The 25,203-nt window shown below is 45.0% G+C and overlaps 1 protein-coding gene across 1 annotated transcript in view; it reads right to left on the bottom strand.

The window, feature by feature from the left end:
• Nucleotides 1-12,815, bottom strand: part of STOML2 (stomatin like 2) — a 41,155-nt gene extending 28,340 nt beyond the window's left edge. The window contains exons 1-2 of the mRNA XM_030192823.1: nt 12,684-12,815; nt 4,124-4,276 (exon numbers count right to left, since the gene is read on the bottom strand). Coding sequence (XP_030048683.1) covers nt 4,124-4,276; nt 12,684-12,728 — 198 coding nt within the window. The 5' untranslated portion in view covers nt 12,729-12,815. The remainder of the gene's footprint in view (nt 1-4,123; nt 4,277-12,683) is intronic.
• Between the last annotated feature and the right edge of the window lie 12,388 nt (nt 12,816-25,203).

Here is a 25,203-nt window from a genome sequence, read left to right as displayed (position 1 = left end):
GAGGCGTGGGGCTACCGGCAGCTGAAGGCGGACATCCAACTCCTGCGACAGGGGCGCCCATCGACGAAGAAGAGCTGACTGCAACTGCCGCATATGCGCCCGAGCCCACGGAACTACCTCTATGGTGGCCGCCATCAACCCCAGGACTTGCAGATACTCCCGGGCCGTCGGAGCCGCCTCCGACAGAAATAGACGAATCTGACCCTGCAACTTGCGAATCCGGGGGCCTGGCAGGAAGACCCGACCGTTCCTGGTATCGAATAGAACCCCCAGGTACTCCAGCGACTGCGACGGCACCAGCTGACTCTTGCCAAAGTTCACTACCCAGCCCAGAGACTGAAGAAACTGCACCACTCGAGCCGTAGACACCTCGCTCTCCGACTGGGACTTGGCCCGAATCAACCAATCGTCCAGGTACGGGTGCACCAGAATCCCCTGCTTCCGCAAGGCTGCCGCCACTACCACCATGATCTTGGAAAATGTTCGAGGAGCCGTTGCTAACCCGAAAGGCAGAGCACAAAACTGAAAATGCTTTCCCAAAACCGCAAAGCGCAGAAATCGCTGATGAGCGGCCCGAATGGGGATGTGTAGATAAGCCTCCGTCAGATCCAAGGACGTGAGAAACTCCCCCTCCTGCACCGCGACAATGACCGACCTCAATGTCTCCATGCGAAAAGAGGGGACTCTGAGAGCCGCATTGACTGCCTTCAGATCTAAGATAGGCCGAAAGGCGTCCTCCTTCTTTGGGACTACAAAATAAATTGAATAGCAGCCCAAGCGGCGTTGAGCGGCGGGAACAGGTACCACCGCCCCCAGACTGATCAGACGAGCCAGAGTGTCTCGCACTGCTGCCCGCTTGAGCCTTGAATGACAAGGGGACTCCAGAAACCTTTCGGGAGGCGAGCCGTCGAACTCCAGAGCGTACCCGTCTCGCACCACTTCGAGGACCCACTGATCCGATGTGATTTGGGCCCAGTCCTGGTAAAACAGACTCAGCCGAGCCCCTACCCGAACCAGAGCCTGGGCCCGCACACCTTCATTGCGAATTACGCCCCGAAACCTGTCCTCCCGCGGAAAAATCGCGCCCTCCGCGCCGATTCCCCCGAAAGGACTGAGTTCGCTGGAAGAACCGACCTCTGAAGGGCCCACTAGACCTCCCGGGCCTATACCGGCGAGCCTCCTTAAACCTGCCTCGGGAGGAAGTACCCCTGGACGCCCCTTTTGGACGAAAATCCGGAAGCCGAGGGGCCTTGGCATCGCTGAGTCCACGCACCAACTTATCCAAATCCTCCCCAAAAAGCATGGACCCCTTAAAAGGAAGCGAACAAAGCTTAGCTTTGGAGGCCGCGTCAGCGACCCAACCTCGCAACCACAGTGCCCTAGGTGCCCCCACCAGCATAGCCATATTCTTGGCCGAAGCACGGAGCAAATCATAAAGCGCATCCGACAAAAAGGACGATCCCATTTCCAATTTGGCTAATTCCTGTACCCCGGAGGTCCCAACCTCCACCGAATCATCCAGCAGTTTCTCGGCCCATCGGAAACACGCCCGCGCAACTAGCCCCCCACAAATCGAGGCTTGCAGGGCCAGGGCCGACAGATCAAAACTCCGCTTGAGGAAGGACTCAAGCCTCCTATCCTGGGGATCCCGGAGAGCAGTCCCCCCGTCCACCGGTATAGCCGTGGCTTTTGTAACTGCTGTCACCACTGCATCCACTGTGGGAGCCTTAAAGGCATCTCTATCTTCCTGTGGGAGCGGGTACAGTCTCGACATAGCTTTAGACACTTTACAGGGAGAATCCGGCGAATGCCACTCTTGAAACACCATATCCCGGATGTCCTTATTCATGGGAAAGGACCTAGCCTGCCGCTGAATCCCCTTAACCAAGGGATCCACCTGTCTAGCCTCCCCCAAAACCGCCTCTGGCTGATCAAACTTGAGGGTGGAAGAAATCTGCTCAATGAGCTCCGCAAGCTCCTCCCTGTGAAAAATCCGCACTACAGAGGGATCCTCCCCCGGGACCACCAACTCCGGATCCTGAGGCCCCTCAAGCCCCTCAGGGTCCCCAATATCACTGAAAACACCTTCGGATCCTACAGGGGAGAACCCCTCCTCGTCATCCCACTCAAACCGAGGCCTCTTCGCCAGCGCCGCACTAGCCCCCTCCCCTAAAGATGGGGGACCAGCCTTCCAGGCTTGAAAAAGGGTCCAAACAAAATCCGGAGGAAAACCAACGCCTCCTGTACCCTCAGGCACCCCCTTCGGCGCCGACCCGGGAGCAGCAGGGCCAAAAACCGCTGATTCCGCGGGACGCGCGGAATCCAAAATGGCGGCCGTTCCTGCCAAAACTAAATTTGTTGAAACCGTCCCTGCCGGTGCTCCTGCTGTCCCCGATGCCCCCGAACTAGCTGGGGCCTCCGCCACCAACACCGGGGGTGCCGCCACCGGCGAGGCCTGCTTTGGTTCGCCGCACAAACGGCACTGGCCTCCCGGCGCTTCTATGCCTCAGCGCGAGCACGCGCGACAGCGGAGAAGTTTGCCTGCCATGCCCTCGAAGCACACCACCCGCTGTGCTGAGCGGCGCACACGCTGTCTCTCACAGCTTCCCCCCAACAAAGAATCGCTCTGCTCTCTTTCGCTAGCGATAGGAAACGAACCTGCCGTCCGTTCCTATCTACATAAAGCCTCAGACGGCTCTTAAAGAGATATCACCCAATTTCTCTTTCTTTCTTTCTTTCTGTCTGGCAGCTGACAAGTGGGGGGCTCTCAAGGCTACAATCATAGAAAGCAGCCGAGGCACAACGCTGCCAGCATCTCCAAGGAGAGCAGCACAGGGGGAGGGACCTGAACACAGGTGTAACACCCCAGGGGGAAAAACTGGGCCCCACCGGACCCAGGGCCCCGAAGCACTTTTTTTTTTTTTTTTTTTTTTTTACCACGTACAGGGAGTAGTCCAAACTAATAACTTAGGCAATAAGAGAGGAAACTCCTCAACTGAATAATCAAACTACCTCACCAGACTATTGAAGACTGCACAGGCTGTCCATCTACCTCTGCTGAGACTGAGAAAATACTGGCTAGTGGATGTACTGCACAGGTTATATATACAGTATTCAAAAGCTCAGTGTTTCTCAGTCTCCCTCTGCTGGTAGGAGGACATAACCCATGCGTCTTGACCGGTCTGGAGGGTCGTGGAGGAAGAGGTGTTTTCCCAGGGAGGGGGAGGCTATGACATGTCTAGTCTTGCATTTTCAAAACTAGGCACGTTGTTATGGTCAGAAACAAAAGCCTCAGAAACAGCAGGTGCAAATCTCTGTAGGTAACGTTTCCTTTCTTAGACAATATTCACAGCGAGAGCATGGGCTTATTTTCTCTCTGAAGACTACAAATCAAAAGAAGCCACCCAGAGGCTGTTTCTGGCAGCTCAAGCTGAGAAATGGGGAAAGCGCAAGTATACGCCAACTCTTCGCCCACATGAGAACCCCGTCCTGAAAGTGAGAACGTGACCTCCTCCTGAGCCAGGAGCCCTGCTGTGTGTGAACTACTCACCTCTCTCCCTAAAGCAAGCACTACGCCCCCACACTAGCACCAACTGCCCCTGCGACGTGCCCTAACCCACCCCTACTCTCCACAAACTCGAGCACCATCAACAGCAAGTGTTATTCTCCCCTCCAACAGGAGAGTCCCGCCCCCCCCCCCCCAAAACAAATTGTGTGTTCTTGTCCCCTAACTTCCCATTCCAAAGCTAGCATTTCTCTCTCTCCCCCTTAACCCCCCTCCCCCCAAGGTTTTTACAACTCTTCTCCAACCACCCTGCTTAAAACTGAACAACTCCCGGGGGGGGGGGGGGGGAAGGTAGGTGGAGGGAAGGTTTAAGTGGACGGAGGGGAAATGTGAGGGGAAGGATGGGGGAGGGAGGGAGAAAAAGTAAAACTTTTGGTGACAAGCTGTACCGTATTATAATCTGAGGAACTATTTTGTGACTTTATGTTACTGTTTGTTAAGGTTTGTCATTCGATAAAAAAGGTGAAAATTAAAACTGAACAACTCCCGAGGTCTGCCACTGTCTCCAGAAGAGAAGCCTGTAATGGACGGTGCAGAGTATTAAAAGTTGTGCTTTACCGGTTCCAGTATCCTATGGAACCTGCCCATCCGCTCCACTACCCAGGCCTCCTGCTGAGGCACAAAGAGCACGACGGTGTTCATAGGCAGGCTGGAGGAGCATCGCTGCTGGGCTGTGGTTGTCCATTGCACTGGAAACCGACGTCTGCGACTCTGGGAAGGAAAAAAAAAAAAAAACAGCGTAAAACAAGAGAATCCTCTATTCACAGGGCTCTCCCTCTCCCACTGCCCCTCACTCCCTTGGGGATGAAAAGGAAATTCTCCATCTGGGGGCAAGAAGTGCTCGTCCCCTCTCACGCCAATCAGTATATCCCTAGGGCAGTGATGGCGAACCTTTCAGAGACCGAGTGCCCAAACAGCAACCCAAAATCTAATTATTTATCACAAAGTGCCAACAGGTCAATTTAACAGGTGGTTCATTCCCCCCCCCCCCCATCCCCCCTCCCTCGTCCCCCCTCCACCTGCCTCTGAGTTCCAGGCCCCCCTCTCTCCCTCCCTCCTAGTTCCAGGGTCCCCCCTCCCTCCAAATTTTTAAAGTCATCTATCTTACCTCGTCGGGGTTAGGGCGGCAGCAGCGGTAAAAAGCATACAGGCTCGGTACTTAGCTCTGTTTTCCCTTCTCTCTCTCTCTCAGGTCTGGCCCCGCCCTTGCGGAAACAGGAAACGCGGGCGGGACCGGAGCTGAGAGAGAGAGAGAAGGGAAAACGAAACTAAGTACCGAGTCGAGCCTGTATGCTTTTTACCGCTGCTGCCGCCCTAACCCTGACGAGGTAAGATAGATGACTTTTAAAATTCGGAGGGAGGGGGCCTAGAACTCAAAGGGAGGAGGGAACGAACTTACGGTGGGTGAGGCAACGGCGTGCGTGCCATAGGTTCGCCATCACTGCCCTAGGGGAACCACATCTTCACACCCCAGTAGACAACATGCATCCTCACACCCTGCTCCACAGAACACTCCCCCCACCAGGACAGCATTTGCTCTCTTCCTCGCATTCTGCTCTACAGACACAAGCCCTCCCCCAAAGATAGCATGCGCTCTCTCCCTCACATGCTACTCCACAAGAATCTCCCCAAAGACAGCACTCGCTCTCACCCTCACATTCTGCTCCACAGGAACATTCCCCCACCCCCCCCCCCCCCCCCCAAGAGACAAAATCCATTCTCCCTCACACTCTGCTGCATAGGACAACACAAGCTTCCCCCGTACTCTGTTCCACAGGATACATCCAAGACACTGCAGACAGCAACTGTCCCGGCAAGATATTTCACAAGAAGTGTGGTAGAATTCAGACCAAATGTACTGCGGCCTAGTCCGTTTCTAAAATTTCTCCTGCTCTGACACATCTACCTCTTCTCTGAATTCTCCTTCTCCAGCTCCTCCGTTCTTACTCTTTGCTTTGCTCTGTTCATCCCTTTTCAGAATCCTCCATCTTTCAGCGCTGCCTTAGAACTGGGCAACCTTTTTCTGACCGTGATCAATTCAGACTGTATGAATCCGTTCATTCCCTGTTGTTCACTCCTAGCAGGAAAAGGAGATGCTCCTATGCCTCCCTATCTAATACATGGCTTATGGACCCATCTTATAAACGTTGTACAAACTATTTTTTAATCCATTTATACTAGTAGCCTTGACCACATCCTTCAGAAACATATTCCACAGCTTAAACTGTGTGCTGATTGGTAGCAGAATTAGAACAATGTTCAGTTTTGTTCTTTTTTAATTATTATTATTTCCCCAATTGGTTTCATGGAGCGAGCCTTACACCTAATATATTAAACACTTATTCCATACCACCCAATTTTATCGGATCTCTCCCTCAGTTGCGTTTTCTCCCTTTCAATCCCATCTAGATCCTTTACTTTTGTCACTCTTCATTTTAATGCCACTCCTTTTTGACATGGGGCAATCAGAATATCCACTGCACCTGAATGTACACGGCTTTGACAGCTTTCAGGCTCGTAGGCAATACATAAGAAATAAACAGAAATAGAACTGCACACAGTACTGAAGATGTGACTGCACTTTGGATTCATATTTGGAAAAACGAAATTCGAAAGCGCCAAACCCTTACGAGAAAAACTGCATTGGCTCCCAATCAAAGAACGAATTGCATTCAAAATCTGTACCCTGGTTCATAAAAATATTCACGGTGAGGCCCTGGTATACGTGGCAGACCTCTTGGACTTACCAATCAGAAACACAAAAAGGTCAACACGCACGTACCTAAATCTCCACTTCCCAAGCTGCAAAAGACTAAAATATAAATCAACCTATGCATCCAGCTTCTGCTATATAAGCACGCAACTATGGAATGCACTACCAAACGTCATGAAAACAATGCATGACCTAACAAACTTCCAGAAATCATTAAAAACCAATTTGTTCAAAAAGGCATACCATAACGATCCAACTTAAAACACCTGAACACTGCAACACAACGAAACTTATACCAGAACTGGACAAAACTTAACTCTTCCTCCTTGATCACCTATCAACTCTGTCACTCATGAACTCTAACGCAATACCACACTATTTCTCATACCGGAATTGGCGATCGCCATCACGGTACTATGTAAGCCACTTTGAGCCTGCAAATGGGTGGGGAAATGTGGGATACAAATGCAACAAATAAATAAATAAATAAATATAGAGGCATGCTCCTATGTATATATACCATGGCTATATAGGAATTGCTTTCTGTACTTCATAACGCTCCTTCATTTGCTCAAGCTCCACATCCTTGTTACCATGGTACTGCATTCTTATGAATCCTATATTTAAGGACCATAGCTACAGGCATTTTCTGCGCTGGTTGACACTTCTTATCTGTTAAGGCTCCACTGCTCTGTCACCATCGCATTGCACTACGTATTAATTCAAGATACAGTTCCCCTGCTGAGGATATTATACTGTACATTGGCTGCCCCTCTCCTCTGTAGCTTATCGAACCTTCCATATTATACATCCAATGTTCAATCTACATCACAAGATATGTGTTTATACAGGCCAACTGAGGTAATCGCAAACAGAGGTCGACAAGGACCCCTCGCTAACTTACATAAATTTCAAAGAAAACCTGCCGGGGGGTTACGACAGGTCTGAAAAACGTGCACATTCACACAGATGAAACCTCCAACCTGAAAGTAGGCTTACTAAATGCAAGATCTGTCCATAATAAGATTCTGCTCAGTGTGCTGCTGCGGCTAAGAAAGCAAATAGAACGTTAGGTATTATTAGGAAAAGAATGGAAAACAAAACTGAGGACATTATAATGCCTTTGTATCGCTCCATGGTGCGACCACACCTCGAATATTGTGTTCAATTCTGGTCGCCGCATCTCAAAAAAGATATAGTGGAATTAGAAAAGGTGCAGAGAAGGGCGACGAAAATAATAAAGGGGATGGGACGACTTCCCTATGAGGAAAGGCTAAAGCGGCTAGGTCTCTTCAGCTTGGAGAAAAGGCGGCTGAGGGGAGATATGATAGAGGTCTATAAAATAATGAGTGGAGTTGAACGGGTAGATGTGAAGCTTCTGTTCACGCTTTCCAAAAATACTAGGACTAGGGGGAATGCGATTAAGCTACAATGTAGTAAATTTAAAACGAATCAGAGAAAATATTTCTTCACTCAACGTGTAATTAAACTCTGGAATTCACTGCCAGAGAATGTGGTAAAGGCGGTTAGCTTAGCGGAGTTTAAAAAAGGTTTGGACAGCTAAAGGAAAAGTCCATAGACCGTTATTAAATGGACTTGGGGAAAATCCACTATTTCTGGGATAAACAGTATAAAATGTTTTGTACATTTTTTGGGATCTTGCCGGGTATTTGTGACCTGGATTGGCCACTGCTGGAAACAGGATGCTGGGCTCGATGGACCTTTGGTCTGTCCCAGTAGGGCAACACTTATGTACTTATGTATATGACCTAATTGTTCAGCATAATTTTGGTGTATTTTGTGTTACAGAATCATGGCTTTTAAAGTCAATGTTGCCCTACGGAATATAAATATTAAAGTGAGGGGTTCTTGTCGACCTCTGTTTGTGATTACCTCAGTTGGTCATGCAGATCGTATAAACGAGGAGGGGAAGTAGTAGTATTTTATTTTAAAAGACGCTGTCACTCAAAATGCTGTGTGCAGAATCATCCGAATTTGTAGAATTCCTAGTCACAGAATGCACACTTATAGCCTTTTGCTTATTCTATTGTCCAACAGGAAAAATAAACACCGACTGTTCACCGTTCTCAGAATTTCTATCTACATTACCACTTGATCTCCAGAAAGTATGCATTTTGGGCAACTTTAACGTACCAGGTGAATTATCTGCAAATAAGTAGTCGCCAACAACAAAGGTCATCGAAACTAATATTAGAACAATTTCAATTTAGACAAATTGTAAAAGATCCTACACACACAGCAGGACATACGTGTTGGACCTAGTATATGTATCGCCAGCATTATTTCAGTCCATGATCGTATCACCAGTCGTGCAAGAAATTGCATGGTCTGACCACGCTTTAGTAATGTTTGAAAGACTTCAAGGGAACAAAAAAAAAACAGAAGTCAACACGCTGCAAACAAGGCCCAAATTTGAACTGACAGACCTCAAAGCTTGACTTTCAGAAAAATTATCAGTCAATATAGATAAGACTCAAAACGGTATAGTCAATCAATGGACAAAATCATTAATAGATGCCTTAGATCAGATAGTACCAAAAAAAGATGATTAACGTTAAAAGCTCAGGAGAGACCTGCTGTTGGTTTCCACCGGCACTGAAACTAGTAAGGAAAGACCTAAGAACTACAGAAAGAGTATGGAAGCAAACAAAAAAAATCAACGATAACGTGGAAAAATATAGAATTAAAATGGTGGAATACAAACGATTGTGGGAAGAAAAAAGGAATACATACTTCAAAGACAAGATCAAAACCTCACTAAATAAACCCAGGGAATTATTTCGTACAGTGAACTACTTCATCGAGGGAAGGAAGGAAGGATGAGTTAAAACAGAACATTGACCTTCAGGATTATGCAACTTGGCTACACGAGAGACTGGATACCAAAGTATCAAAATCTGACAACTTAGTTATGCCCACATCAAGAGACGAAATAAGGGATCAATCTTAGAATTCCTTCCGCATGGTGGATGAGAACATGATAGAGAAAAAAAATGGTGATGAGCTTAACACCCACCAGAGCTCTGGCAGATCCCTACCCCTCGAAAATATTCAGATCAATGCCAGAGATAATTGTTCCATTTTTAAAGAATCTAGTGAATCTCTACAAGAAGGTATATGTTAGTGGACTCACTTAAAGAAGCAACTAAAAAAAATCAACACAACCCAAAAATAATTAATAACTATAGACCAATTTCCATTCTTAACAAAATCATTGAGAAAGCAGTGTTGTACCAACTAATGGAGTTTGTTAAGAATAATCGCTTGTTAAATGATTTTCAATATGGCTTCAGACCCAACCATACTGTTGAATTTCTACTGCTATCAATGCTAGATGAACTAAGGATGGAATGGATCAGAACATTAACTTCTGCATTATCACATTGAGACCATTGACCATCAGCTCCTAATTGGTCAGATCTCAGCATAAGGGGTCAAGTGTTATCCTGGTCTCTTTCGTACCCCTGCAGAGAAGAAAATTTCATGTCAAAGTGCAGGACTCTGTCTCCACAAGCTTTCCAATAACGCATGGCGTAACGCATGATTCGGCCCTATCGGCAGTACTATTTAACTTATTCATGGTGTCTTCCAAGATTTACACGTCTCTTATAGAATATATGCAGATGATGTACAATTTATTATCCCTATTAAAAACCATGATCAGGATTTATTTGTACAAATAAAAAAATATTTTTGACAGAATTGCTGATTGGATGAAACAGGCAAAAATGTCTCTAAATGTTGCAAAGACCAAAACAATGTATGCAGGTAGAACCATTAACTCATCTCTAACAAAAACGTTTGAACATCAAGGTGAAAAAGTGATCAGGAAGCCCTTTGTCTACAGTCTAGGATATTTCCTAGACACCAATTTAACAAAACACACAGACCGTATGATTTTAACTGCTTTCAACTTCGCATGTTGAGCTAGTTGAAAGGTATGGTCACACCATATGACTTTCAGGCGACTGTACAAAGCTTGGTACTGACAAAAATCGATTACTGTAACTCCCTATTTCAGGCCATACCATCATCCCGAATCCAAGCTCTACACAGCTGCGTGATTGATCACTGAAATATCAAAGTCCGAACACATCACTCCAACATTAAAAAAATCTACACTGGCTTACTGTAACGTACGTACCGAGTTCAATTCAAGACTTGTACCGACACATCAATGTATATTTAGGATAGTCCCAGCCTATTTTCGAAATACCCTGCAATTATATAAACCAAATCGAGCACTGAGATCTGAAACATCTCGTCAGCTCTTGTCTTACCTCCTGCAAAGTCATAAATATGTAGAGACAAAACTACAGGCCTTCTCTAGCGCTGTCCCATTCTTATGGAACACTCTACCTGGATACCTGAGATCATGTGAAGATACTCAACAATTCAAGTGGTTGCTAAAAACACATCTGATTGTAAAGGCTTTTTCAGCCAAATGAGTCATCTGTATGACTCTTCAATTTCTTCTTTTTTTCTCTCTTTGTTATAGTTCTAACCAGTTTACTGACCATGTTTCTTCATCATATGATTGCAAATGCTACCAATCAAAGTCTATGTATACGACTGTTGTTTAAGACTATGTATGCAAAATATAAATGTAGTAAATAAATAACATTTTTCAGTTTTATTTTCAAATAATTGCTAATGTTTCGTTCACTTTTTTTGCCACTCCTGCACCCTTGGCTGAGGACAATGACATAGCATCTCTACAGTGACTCCATGGTCCTTTTGCTGAGTAGGAGTAGTAGGGGTGGCCACTAAAATTGAAATCTGAATACTGTCTGTACAACTCCCCCAAAATGTGCATCACTGTGCACTTGTCCACATTAAATTTCATCTGCAATTTAAATACCCAATATCCCAATGTTCCAAGGTTCACCTGTGGTTTCTCACTGTCAATCTATGTTTCAAGACTAAAAACGACAAACAGGCATTGATATTATTAAGAAGTAAAACTGAAATGTTAGCCAGTTTTATGGGCAAGGTCTACAACTTTTCTACTCCACTGCTAAATTTACAGTCATAGTCTCCCTAATGTCAATTCCCATCAAAATGTATCACCAGCCACCACATAACTCACCACATCGTGCCTGCAACTACCCTAAGTGGAAAGACTAAATGGACACAGTTCACTTTAAGTATCTATTGTAAACCAATTATCAAATCTGCTACGATTTCAACTTCCTACACAAGCATATTCAATAATCCATACAGTTCCATAAAAAAGGTGCCAGCCCAGAACTAATAAACCCTCAGCGTAGGATGCATTCTCTTAGCGAAAGATGCCCAAAGCTCTTTCCTCAGGTTGCATCAGGTCAGACTAGATAAACCCTCTTCTCCTCTTCCCCCACTGTCCGTCTCTGTTGACAACGCCCTCATCCTCCCTGTCTCTTCAGCCCGCAATCTCAGAGTCATCTTCGACTCCACCCTCTCCTTCTCTGCCCATATCCAGCAGACAGCTAAGACCTGTCGCTTCTTCCTCTATAATATTAGCAAAATTCGCCCATTCCTCTCTGAACAGACCACCCGAACCCTCGTCCACTCGCTCGTTACCTCTCGTCTTGACTATTGCAACCTTCTTCTCGCTGGCCTCCCGCTCAGCCATCTATCCCCCCTTCAATCTGTCCAAAATTACGCCGCACATCTTATCTACTGCGTGAACCGATACTCCCATATCACCCCTCTCCTCAAGTCGCTTCACTGGCTCCCGATCCGCTACCGTATACAGTTCAAGCTTCTTCTATTGACTTTCAAGTGCACTCAATCTGCAGCCCCCCCCCCCCCCCCATTACCCTCCTCTCCCCATATGTTCCCACCCGTAACCTCCGCTCTCAGGACAAATCACTCCTATCTGTACCCTTCTCTACCACCGCTAACTCCAGACTCCGCCCCTTCTGCCTCGCATCACCTTATGCCTGGAACAGACTCCCCGAGCCCATACGCCATGCGCCCTCCCTGCCCATCTTCAAGTCCTTACTCAAAGCCCATCTCTTCTCCCTTGCTTTTGAAGCCTAACCACCTTCCCCATTCATGCTACCTACACTGACTACATAGTTTGTAACCTTTAGATTGTAAGCTCTCTTGAGCAGGGACTGTCCTTCCCCATGTTTTAACTTGTACAGCGCTGCGTAACCCTGGCAGCGCTATAGAAATACTAAGTAGTAGTAGTAAGAAGCCAACAATGATCTGCTGGGGAAAAAAAACCATAGAAAAGAGAGAGACGGAGGTGGGCGCTGGAGCCCCAGGTAACTGAAGGGTCCCTAACACTTCTGCGAGAAAGGAAGCTATGGGAGAGGGAGTGCAGGCGGGGCAGGGGGTCCAGCTGCCCCCATTCAGGCAGACTGTGCAGCAAAGCGAGGGGGGGCGGTGGCTGACCTGTGGCCGCAACAAGCCTCGCGCCAGGCTCACGGAACGCAGCATCTGCAGACGCACTACACCCGGCTCTCGCGCCGCTTCCGCTTCTGGGTCTCCTCTCGTCCAGTCCCGACTTGCGCTGCGCTCGCTCGTGACCCCCCCCCCAGGAAGTGACGTCAGAAACCATCCGGGTCAAGGAAGGCGAGCGAAGAAATGACGTCAAACCCTTGAAGCCACTTAGGTTAAGCTAGGTTTCCTCTGCACACTTCACGCAGCCGTCATCCAGTACACTCAAAACAAAACCAACACAAAGCTCTGAGCTGCTGCGTCCTCTTCGGCCTTCTTTATTGTTGGGAGCATTTTTCTTTCATCATCTTCACTTATATTTTCAAACATGCTGGCTTTGTGCAGCATACGATGTACAAAGAGAGTGATGGTGGCATCGGTTAGAGTAGTCATTTGTTAGTATTTGGAGGGGGCTGGCTATAGGGATTTGTGCAGAGATGTTTTCACCTGGTAAAGGGCCACCAAAGCAGGGGCGTAGCCAGACAACAGATTTTGGGTGGGCCTAGGCAAGAATTGGGTTGGCACCAAGTGTTCTTCTTCCCCCCCCCAAAAAAAAAAATCTCAGCTGGTGGGAAAACGCTTCTTTCCACCTTGGCAGCAGGAATGCACTGAAAACTGAGCGTGCGCAGGTGCCGGTGTTGTAGAGAGTAGCGTTTTCGTTACCATCAGGGGGAAATCTTCAGCTGGCGGAGCTTGGGATTCCCACTAGTTACCACTAAACATGTGCTACTGTTGGGTGGGCCTGAGCCATAAATGTGGCCCCCCGTGGCTACGCCACTGCATCATGTTATGAGAGAGTCAGGCACTTAACAATCAAGACTTACTATTTACAAGTACAATTTAACAAAAAAAATCATTAATTAGGTTGAAACTGGGAGCATTTAAAATCTTTTTTTCCTGTACATACATCAAAAGAAAAAGATGGCATGTGGGAACTTGCTCCTTTTTGTTTTGTGGAATGCAGTGGTATATTATAAAAATGCACTTGCTTTTATTATTATTATTATTACTAGTAAAAAAGCCCCGTTTCTGATGCAAATGAAACGGGGGGGGGGGGGGGGGGGCTAGCAAGGTTTTCTTCAGAGTGTGCATGTGGGACTGTGTGTCCCTGCCCTCTCTCCCTCCCCCCCCCCCCCCCCCCTTGGAGTCCAGTCCTTCAGTGTTAAGTTTCCTGCTGTTCTGTGTTACAGAGAGAGTGAGGGCATCTCTCTCCCCTCCCCCATCTGAGTCCTTCACTGTTACAGAGAGAGAGATTTCCTGCTGTGCTGTTTTCCTTCACTCATGGGGAAACCGGATATCTCGGGCGCTTCACACTTCCGGCTGGAGGCTTCATAGAACGTTGGTCTTGCCTTTTATATATAGATATTATTACTACTACTATTTAACAGATATGTAATGAGGTAGGGGCTGCCTTCTTGCAGAAGTTCTGTCTACAGGCAGTCTAAATGTGCCAACATTGTCCAGCTCAGCACACTTATTATTATTATTTATTGCATTTGTATCCCACATTTTCCCACCCATTTGCAGGCTCAATGTGGCTTACAGAGTCTTGTTATGGTTTTGCCATTCCAGGATATTAGATATGATTAGTGATGTAAAAGTGTTAAATAGGGAAAGAAGAAAAGGTTTAGGTGGATAGATAAAGAGATTAAAGAAATTAGACTGTCGTAGCTGGGCGAGGTGATTTAGTAGGTTATGGGTTTTCTTTGTAAGCCTTGTTGAAGTGATGTGTCTTCAGAGATTTTCAAAAGTTGATTATTTCTTTGATGGTTTTCAAGGTAGTAGGTAATGCATTCCACAACTGCGTGCTCATGTAAGAGAAGGTAGTTGCATGCATCAGCTTGTATTTTAGTACTTTGCAGCTGGGGAAGTGTAGATTCAGAAATTTGCATGATGATCTTTTGGCATTTCTGGGCGGCAAGTCCACGAGGTTTAGCATATAGGTTGGGGCGTCTGCGTGGATGATTTTGTGAACAATCGTGCAGACCTTGAACGTGATGCGTTCCTTAAGTGGGAACCAATGAAGTTTCTCTTAGGGGTTTTGCACTTTCATATTTAGTTTTTCCAAATATGAGTGGCGGCGGTATTTTGGGCTGTTTGAAATTTTTTGATGTTCTGTTCTTTGCATCCAGCGTACAGTGCATTGCAGTAGTCCAGGTGACTCAGTACCATTGATTGTACCAGGGAACGGAAGACGTATCTCGGGAAGAAAGGTTTTACTCTTTTGAGTTTCCACCAAGTTCATACAAAGTTAATTATGTTCAATGGAAAATAAAATCTGTTAGCTCAGACTGCTTGCTATGTGAATATTCCATCACTGTTTCATTATTGATACCAAGTATTACATATTATGGACATTTGCTTTCAACTTTGATTGTTTTAATTTGTTTATCCAGACCCTACATGCTTTTTAAACCCAAAGGTGAATCCTAAGGGTGGTTGAACTATTAGGTATAAACCGTGTTATTTCTGACTACTTGTTTTGGAGTGCTTTGGATCCTGCTGACCTGTACATCTGGTGTCTGGAATTTTGTAAGATGTGTGAGAAATATGTAAATATATTGCTTTTTCATTTAACATAATTGCAAAAATAACTTATGCCCTGGTAGAAAGGAACTCTTTAGGGACGGGCTATACTTCTGTAGGCCCTTCCTAACAAACCACCAAATTATTGCTTTTTTAAATCATTAACAAAAGAAACTTTGTTAGGTTAAAGTAACATGTGCAAAGTGATAAAAGTGCTGAGAGAGAGAGAGAAGAAAGGAGGGGTAAGAAGCCCAAAGAGTTGAAACAACAATGTATCTAAGCATGAGACCATGAAGCTGTAAGACTGTGGACAAAGGGGAAGATGGAATATGCCATGTGCTGAACTATGTAAAGCTCTCACATAAAGATACAAAAAAGGCAGACCAAGCAGAACTAACAATGGATAGGGGCTCAGCTATGTAGCGTTATAGAAATGATAAGTAGTAGTAGTAGTGATGGAAAAATTTTAGAGGACAATGATGTATTAGGGGTTGGTAAATGTGATCAATATCCAATGAAAAACTTAGGGGCAGATACTTAATGTAACTAAAAAGAAAGGGTATAAAACCTGTAAACGTTAAGAAGGGGTGTGCCTCTTGCTTCTAGAGACAACCATCTCTGCAAAGGTGTATTTTGAAATAATAAATTAATTAAGATCTGTTTCACCAAATCTGGTTTTATAAGTTTTTTTTTATAAGTTCTCAGGTTACCTGCGGGCTGTTTATAACAAGACTAGCCGTTAAGCCCGTTAAAACGGGCGCGTATTGGAATGGGTTTTTTTCCCCAAGGCCCCCCTCCCGTTGCAGCTGCAAGGCCCCCTGCCATCCTCCTTCCCTGCCAGCTCCAAGGCCCCCTCTGTCCCTCCCTCCCAGCTCCAAGGCTCCAGTCCTCCCCCCTTCCCAGCTGCAAGGCCCCCTGCCTGCCCTCCCTCCCTGTTCCAAGGCCCCAGGCCCTCCCCCCAGCTCCCAAGGCCCCCTTCCCTCCCTCCCAGTTCCAAGGCCCCCTGCTCTCCCTCACAACTGTAAGGGGCCCCATTTCCTCACAACTGTAAGGGCCCCCCTGCCCTCCCTCCCAGTTCCAAGGCCCCCTCCCCCCCCCCCCCGTGCCTTCTTCCCAGCCAGCTGGAAGGCCCCCTTCAGTCCAGCCCTCCCAGCTCCAAGGCCCCCCCTCCTTCTAAGACCTCCCATGTCCCCTCCCCCCCCAAGGTAGCCGCTACCGCCCCCCCACCCCGGAGTCGCCCCCGCACCCCCTTCACCCGGCCCGGACCCTCTCTTCGTTATTGAACTTACAGCAGCGCCAAAACAGCAGCAAGCAGCAGCTCCCGTTGGCCTTCCTTCACTGCCTGTGCCTCGCCCTCGTGTGACGTCACGTCGGCGAGGGCGGGGCACAGGCAGGGAAGGAAGGCCGACGGGAGCTGAAGCTGAGCTGCTTGCTGCTGTTTCAGCGCTGCTGTAAGTTGAATAACGAAGAGACGGCCCGGGCCGGGTGAAGGGGGGGTGGTGGCGACTCCGGGGGTGGGGGGCGGTAGCGGCTACCTTGGGGGGGGAGCGGTAGCGACGTCAGCGGTTCCCTCCCTCCCCTTCCGCGCAGTTTCCCTCTCTGTCCCGCCCCCCTCCTCCCGTCATCACGTCTTGACGCGGGGGCGGGACAGAGAGGGAAGTCTCTACTGCGCATTTGCAGGTGAGTTGGTCACTTGCCATTTATAGGTTTGATGGAAATAAGAAAATAAAAATTAAATTTTGGATGTACGCTATAGAAGTTGTTACTTACTTTTGCAATATGATGGATGCCTTTTTTGGAGTGTGCATGTGATAATCTTTGAATAACTGCCTATACTTATGGCTATGAGTTCTGAACATGTGGCATCATTAAAGGACAAACTTTTAAATGCCCAGTTGGGTGTATATGCTAATCTCAACTTTGTTAAATGTTTCAGACATATCCATCTATTTGCTCCCATGATGTAACTGAATTCTATTATTCTGTCTCACTGTATTTTCAAATGTAAACTTTGGATGTATGACTAGGGACACAAACATACACTTATTAATTCAATATCACAGTTCTTCATGTACAACCAGAAAACACCCTTTTAGGATGAATAGTGTTCACAATGAGCTCTTTTTATTATCAACCAGATAGAAGCGATAAAAAGTTTTCACTTTTAGCACAGTATAAGTCATCACAAAAACAAAATATAAGAAAACCAATGGACTGCATTGGGGACTTATAGCCCATTTAGTTATCTTTAAACAAAAGAGATCTGCATGAAACAAAATATTTATTTTTATTTTTACTTATCAATAGAAATCAAACAAAATAAAACATGGAAAAGAAAATAAGATGATACCTTTTTTATTGGACATAACTTAATACATTTCTTGATTAGCTTTCGAAGGTTGCCCTTCTTCGTCTGATCGGAAATAAGCAAATGTGCTAGCTGACAGTGTATATAAGTGAAAATATTCAAGCATTACTATGACAGTCTGACAGGGTGGGAGGAGGGGGGTGGGTCAGAGGTATGCATGGGGACATCAAAGCATATCATTGATATTCTAACAGGATGGGTGTGGATAGGTGAGGGGTGGGGTGATCAACAGAGAAATACAGCTTTATGGTTTATAATGGGCTAGGAACCCCAGATCCTTGTTAAGTCCTTTCTGTTGGGTGTTAAAATATTCAATCATTCTGACTTCAAAGGTCTTACGTTCTTGTATGGTTTTAAAGTTACCTTTCAGGATTCTCACTGTGAAATCACTGGTACAGTGTCCTGGTTCTGTGAAGTGCTGTCCCACCGGGGTGGGGGCCCTACTGGCTGTATTGTTCATGTGATGTCTAAAACCACTTACCCCTGAAACATGTTCAAAAACAGAATAATCCATTTGTATATCTAAAATATAAACTTGTACAAAACAGATGAAGATGTGATTCCATGTGCCGCAATGAAAGGAGAGTTGAATTCTACTTCCATTTAATTTCAATATATTCCATCATCTTGATAACACCAGACTTCCCAAGGTAGATTACAACAACAGTTAAGATGAACCCATCAGGAAACAGGATATCCTCACTGAAATTTGGCTATCTGTATTATATAGAACAGTGTAGAAAAATTAGCACAAAATACAGAGTTTATAATTGCTGTTTCTACCAGCTATAATAATTTTTAAGCAGTTTTAGTGATATACAATTATTATTTCATGATATTTATATCTACATATGGGAAGCTTTCAAATAAATTAAAAAGTTTATTTTTGTTACATTTGTACCTTGCGCTTTCCCACTCATGGCAGGCTCAATGCGGCTTACATGGGGCAATGGAGGGTTAAGTGACTTGCCCAGAGTCACAAGGAGCTGCCTGTGCCTGAAGTGGGAATCGAACTCAGTTCCCCAGGACCAAAGTCCACCACCCTAACCACTAGGCCACTCCTCCACTGTTGCTACTATTTGAGATTCTACATGGAATGTTGCTATTCCACTAGCAACATTCCATGTAGATGTCGGCCCTTGCAGATCACCAATGTGGCCGCGCAGGCTTCTGCTTCTGTGAGTCTGACGTCCTGCACGTCAGACTCACAGAAACAGAAGCCTGCGCAGCCTTCTACATGGAATGTTGCTAGTGGAATAGCAACATTCCATGTAGAATCTCCAATAGTATCTATTTTATTTTTGTTACATTTGTACCCCGAGCTTTCCCACTCATGGCAGGCTCAATGCGGCTTACATGGGGCAATGGAGGGTTAAGTGACTTGCCCAGAGTCACAAGGAGCTGCCTGTGCCTGAAGTGGGAATTGAACTCAGTTCCTCAAGACCAAGGTCCACCACCCTAACCACTAGGCCACCTTTTGTGGCACTGCCTATCCAACTGAAACAGCTTTAGACTTGTTACAGATGGATTATGCATAGGCAGTCAGTTATTCTAATAATCTTTTTTTTGCTATTGTTTTGGGTGTACTAAAACTGCTGTAAACTCCGCCTACTGGCTTCAGCTCATATAATAGACTAGACAGGCTCACTTCGGTTTGATTGAGCACAGGAGGCGGCACGATGTAAAAATGTTGAAGCCACTTAGGTTAATCTGTTTCCCTTTCCCCATGCAGCAGTCATTCTGTGTATATTCAAAACAAAGCAAACAAACCTATGAGGTGCTGCATCCACATTGCTGTTCTTTATTGCTGGTAGCATTTTTATGTAACATAGTAGATGACAGCAGAAAAAGACCTGCACGGTCCATCCAGTCTGCCCAACAAGATAAACTCACATGTGCCATTTTTTGTGTATACCTTACCTTGATTTGTACCTGTCCTCTTCAGGGCACAGACTGTATAAGTCTGCCCAGCACTATCCCCGCCTCCCAACCACCAGCCCCGCCTCCCACCACCGGCTCTGGCACAGACTGTATAAGTCTGCCCAGCACTATCCCCGCCTCCCAACCACCAGCCCTGCCTCCCACCACCGGCTAAGTGTATGCAGAGACTATGCATACCTTGGGCATTCTCGGCCATGTACTACTACTACTAATCATTTCTATAGCGCTAGTAGACATATGCAGCACTGTACACATTATATACAGGTACTTTCTCTGTTCCTAGGGGGCTCACAATCTCAGTTTTTTGTACCTGGGGCAATGGAGACGTGCCCAAGGTCACAAGGAGCTGCAGTGGGAATCAAACCCAGGTTGCCAGGATCAAAGTCCGCTGCACTAACCACCAGGCTACTCCTCCACTCCATGTCTTGACAACACAAGCAGCACACACACAGGCGACATTGACCGGTACTGGCTGCTCAGCATCCCTATACCTTTTGTCGTTCACCTACAACAAAATAATCTCACTTATATTTTCAAACATGCAAGCTTGTGCAGCGTACGGATGTACACAGAAGTATAATAACGGAATATTTATGGTAGTTATAACCCATATTAAACATGAATTAGGTTGAAACCTGTGAGCATTTAAAATCTTGTGTTTTTATTCTTGTGCCTAGATCAAAAGAGAACGATGGTTTGTGGGAGCTTGCTTTGTTTTGTGGAATGCAGTGGTATATTATAAAAATGCACTTAATATTGTTTATTAATACTATTTAAAAGAAAGATATTAAATAATGAGGGCAGAGCTACCTTCATGCAGAAGTCCAGAGTCAGTCTAAATGTGCAATTATCCAGTTCTGTGATACTTATTTCTTCTTCAAATCATTTTTCAACAGAATTTTCTCAGTTATTACCCAAATATGAACACAATTATAATGTTAATTAATATGGATGTTACTGAATTCTATTATTCTGTCTCACTGTGGGGCCTTTTACAGCGGGCACCAAATTGGCATTTCTGCCCGGCTACTGTGTGCCCTGGGCAGTAATTCTGAATGTGACATGCTCCAAAAATAGGGTTACCATATGGCTCCAGAAAAAAAAGAGGACAGATTGAACCAGTCCGGATTTTACTTCCATTTAAAGCAATGGAAGTAAAATCTGGACTGGCTCAATCTGTGTCATTTCGAGGGGCTGGTTATAGGGACATCCTAGCACGCATTGTACTGGTGCTGCTGAAATGGTTTCACCTAATAAAGGGCCACCAAAACAAGCATCATGTTCTGAGAATCAGGTGCTCAACATTCACAGTTTTTATTTTTAACTACAAATGTTGTTTTAAATCTTACTTAGGTTGGAACCTGGGAGCATTTAAAATCTTTTTATTTTTTTGTCCTGTGCCTAGATCAAAAGAGAAAGTTGGTATCTGGGAACCTGCCCCTTTTGTTTTGCGGAATGCAGTGGTATATTATTTAAAAAAAAGCACTTGATTTTTTTTATGACTACTATTTATCCACTCCTACCCTAGATGAAATATTTAATCACCTCGCTGACCTCATGTGCTTTAAATTAGTCCCCTTATTTTCTAACTCCTCTTACTCTCTTACCTATCTATATGTGCCATCTTTGTTATACCATATGCTATTGTTTTATTACGTATTGTGTTGACATTGTAAGTAGTATTCTATGCCATACTTTGTATTGTTATATTAATATTTTTACAGCTGTAATTGTCTATTGCTTATGTTTGATTTATTCTTACGGTTACTAACAATGTTTTCTGATTCTGTCAGGTCAATTACCAGCCGGTAGCCCTCAGTCTAGTGGTTAGGGTGGTGGACTTTGGTCCTGAGGAACTGAGTTCAATTCCCAGCACAGGCTGCTCCTTGTGACTCTGGGCAAGTCACTTAACCCTCCATTGCCCGCCACATAGAGCCTGCCATGAGTGGGAAAGCACGGGGTACAAATGTAACAAAAAAGATAAAAACTGAGGTTTCACCCTCTCTTTAACAACAAGGTTGTTTACCCCTTCTGGTCCTCTGTATATTAGGGGTTTCGTAAGACACCATGTTTAGCTGATGTGTCTTTCTGATCCCCTGATAGATGGAAAGTATTTAAAATGGTGGTAACACCTTTTTTTTTTTTTATATATCTGACGGTCACATATTGTTCTCACACAGGGAACAGCAAATTTCCTGGAAAAAGAAAACAGCTCAGAGCTGGGGTTCCGTGTGTTTAGTCGAAAAAAGCTGTGATTTTCCCTGTAAGTTTTGTTGCTAGGGAGGAGAGAGGGGGAAGGCACAAAGCAGCGGCGCTCTGCCTTTCGAAGTGGCTTCAGAGGAAATCAGCTTGGCTCTTACAAAAGCAAAACCCCTGGTATTTTTTCTGTCTCACTTCAGCCATTTAAGGGCATGATTTCTCTGGAAAACAGGAGTAGGCCCAGCTCTTGCATTCTTATGTAAGTTAAAAGCAAAGAGGAGAATGGTCGGTCTATTCTTTTTGTTTTAAAACCTAAAACGGTAAGCACAAGGTATCCTTTTAAAGGAAAAAAAATTATAAGAAAAAGAAAACAAAAATGACTATTTTCTTTCCTGTAAGAAAAAAAAGGTTAAGGTGCACATGTGTGACTAAATTCCGCTGAGGCTATAGGGGGGCAGTGTCAGGGGTTTTTTGATGTCACTTCCCATCACATGACCCCATCCAAGATGGCAGCTAGTAATGGAAACAGGAAGTGACATGAACACAGTGGTGTCTGCCATCTTGAAAAAGGGGTGTGGCCATGACATTTTTCTGTGACATCACCAAAGGGGGCAGGGCAATGCAAAAGTAGTGGGTTTTGGGGTGGGGATATGCAAATAAGGCAAGGGTCTGGGCTTAGGCAGGGTCAAGACATACAGTGACACCATCCAAGGGGCGGGGAGTGGGTATGGCTTGGGCAGTGACATTATCAGAAGGGATAACCCTCCATTGCCCGCCACATAGAGCCTGCCATGAGTGGGAAAGCACGGGGTACAAATGTAACAAAAAAGATAAAAACTGAGGTTTCACCCTCTCTTTAACAACAAGGTTGTTTACCCCTTCTGGTCCTCTGTATATTAGGGGTTTCGTAAGACACCATGTTTAGCTGATGTGTCTTTCTGATCCCCTGATAGATGGAAAGTATTTAGAATGGTGGTAACACCTTTTTTTTTTTTTTTATATCTGACGGTCACATATTGTTCTTATTAGGGGCCATACATTTTGTCTGCAGACTTGTCCAGACATCCCTAGCTTTGCCATGTGTTATTACATTTTTAAATTGCAATAACATGGTAGTGGGGTTCACTCAATAAATATATTACTGTTATTATCACCACTATCGAGTAAGAATTAGTATATAATTAAATATAGACAGTTTTTTGATTAACGAAGGAAAACAGCCTCAAAGTACCAGGGTTTATACTAGTCCCTTTCGGTGTTAAATCAATCCCATTTGTCGACTACTCGATCTTAACTGGGATTTATTAATTATCATAGGCTGAAAAACCTCCTTAGTTGTGAGTAAGGTCATCACTTGGATCACTATACTAGCAATCTTATTAGCATATAGTCCATCTCTCGTGCTGATTTGTCAATATCACAATAAATATAGCTTATAACTTAGCTTATATTGTGCTCCCAAGTGGGGTCCATGGTTGCCTCATGCAGATATCCCCTGACCAACGGTGGCCAGCGTTTCGCTGTGCTGTAGATCAGATTAATAGCTGCTTCAGGGTCCTAAATGGGGAATAGATCTGTGAAAGCTGCTCCAGCTCAGCAAACATGGGAGCACAATATAAGCTAAGTTATAAGCTATATTTATTGTGATATTGACAAATCAGCACGAGAGATGGACTATATGCTAATAAGATTGCTAGTATAGTGATCCAAGTGATGACCTTACTCACAACGAAGGAGGTTTTTCAGCCTATGATAATTAATAAGTCCCAGTTAAGATCGAGTAGTCGAGAAACAGGATTGATTTAATACCGAAAGGGATTAGTATAAACCTTGGTACTTTGAGGCTGTTTTAACATAGTAACATAACATAGTAGATGACGGCAGAAAAAGACCTGCACGGTCCATCCAGTCTGCCCAACAAGATAACTCATATGTGCTACTTTTTGTGTATACCTTACCTTGATTTGTATCTGTCATTTTCAGGGCACAGACCGTATAAAGTCTACCCAGCACTAGCCCCGCCTCCCAACCACCAGCCCCTTGATTTGTATCTGTCATTTTCAGGGCACAGACCGTATAAGTCTGCCCAGCACTAACCCCGCCTCCCAACCACCAGCCCCGCCTCTGCTGTTTTCCTCCGTTAATCAAAAAACTGCCTATATTTAATATATACTCTTTCTTACTCGATAGCGGTGATTATTGCATTTTTATACATGTGACTGTATGATAAATGTGTTTGCTAACAGAGAAAAAGGAGGAGGGTGTAGGGGAAGGGAAGTAGTGGGGAGGCTATTGCTCTCACACAGGGAACAGCAAATTTCCTGGAAAAAGAAAACAGCTCAGAGCTGGGGTTCCGTGTGTTTAGTTTGCGTTTGTCGAAAAAAGCTGTGATTCTCCCTGTAAGTTTTGTTGCTAGGGAGGAGAGAGGGGGAAGGCACAAAGCAGCGGCGCTCTGCCTTTCGAAGTGGCTTCAGAGGAAATCAGCTTGGCTCTTACAAAAGCAAAACCCCTGGTATTTTTTCTGTCTCACTTCAGCCATTTAAGGGCATGATCTCTCTGGAAAACAGGAGTAGGCCCAGCTCTTGCATTCTTATGTAAGTTAAAAGCAAAGAGGAGAATGGTCGGTCTATTCTTTTTGTTTTAAAACCTAAAACGGTAAGCACAAGGTATCCTTTTAAAGGAAAAAAAATTATAAGAAAAAGAAAACAAAAATGACTATTTTCTTTCCTGTAAGAAAAAAAAGGTTAAGGTGCACATGTGTGACTAAATTCCGCTGAGGCTATAGGGGGGCAGTGTCAGGGTTTTTTTTATGTCACTTCCCATCACATGACCCCATCCAAGATGGCAGCTAGTAATGGAAACAGGAAGTGACATGAACACAGTGGTGTCTGCCATCTTGAAAAAGGGGTGTGGCCATGACATTTTTCTGTGACATCACCAAAGGGGGCAGGGCAATGCAAAAGTAGTGGGTTTTGGGGTGGGGATATGCAAATAAGGCAAGGGTCTGGGCTTAGGCAGGGTCAAGACATACAGTGACACCATCCAAGGGGCGGGGAGTGGGTATGGCTTGGGCAGTGACATTATCAGAAGGGATGGGGAGTGGGCATGGTTTGGCTGTCCACCTGTCAAAAAATATGCAAATTAGCCTTAACTAAAGTTATGCAGGCACACTACAAGTGCATTTAAAATGTAAACTTCTACAAATGAGATGAGATGAAGATGTGATTCCCATATGCTCCAATTAAAAAAAAAAAAAGTTTAATTTTACTTCCTTCTAATTTCAATATATTTCATCTTTATAACACCAGGCTTCCCAAGCCAGATTGCAACAGTAGTTAAGATGAACCCACCAGGAAACAGGATACCCTCACTGAAATTTGGCCATATATTACTATACTGTATAGAACAGTGTAGAAAAATGAGCACAAAATACAGAGTTTA

The sequence above is a fragment of the Microcaecilia unicolor genome, chromosome 2 (genome assembly GCF_901765095.1).
Source record: "Microcaecilia unicolor chromosome 2, aMicUni1.1, whole genome shotgun sequence".
Lineage (NCBI taxonomy): Eukaryota > Metazoa > Chordata > Amphibia > Gymnophiona > Siphonopidae > Microcaecilia > Microcaecilia unicolor.
Note: the sequence above shows the minus strand (reverse complement) of the source record. Positions and strands in the feature narration are given on the sequence as shown.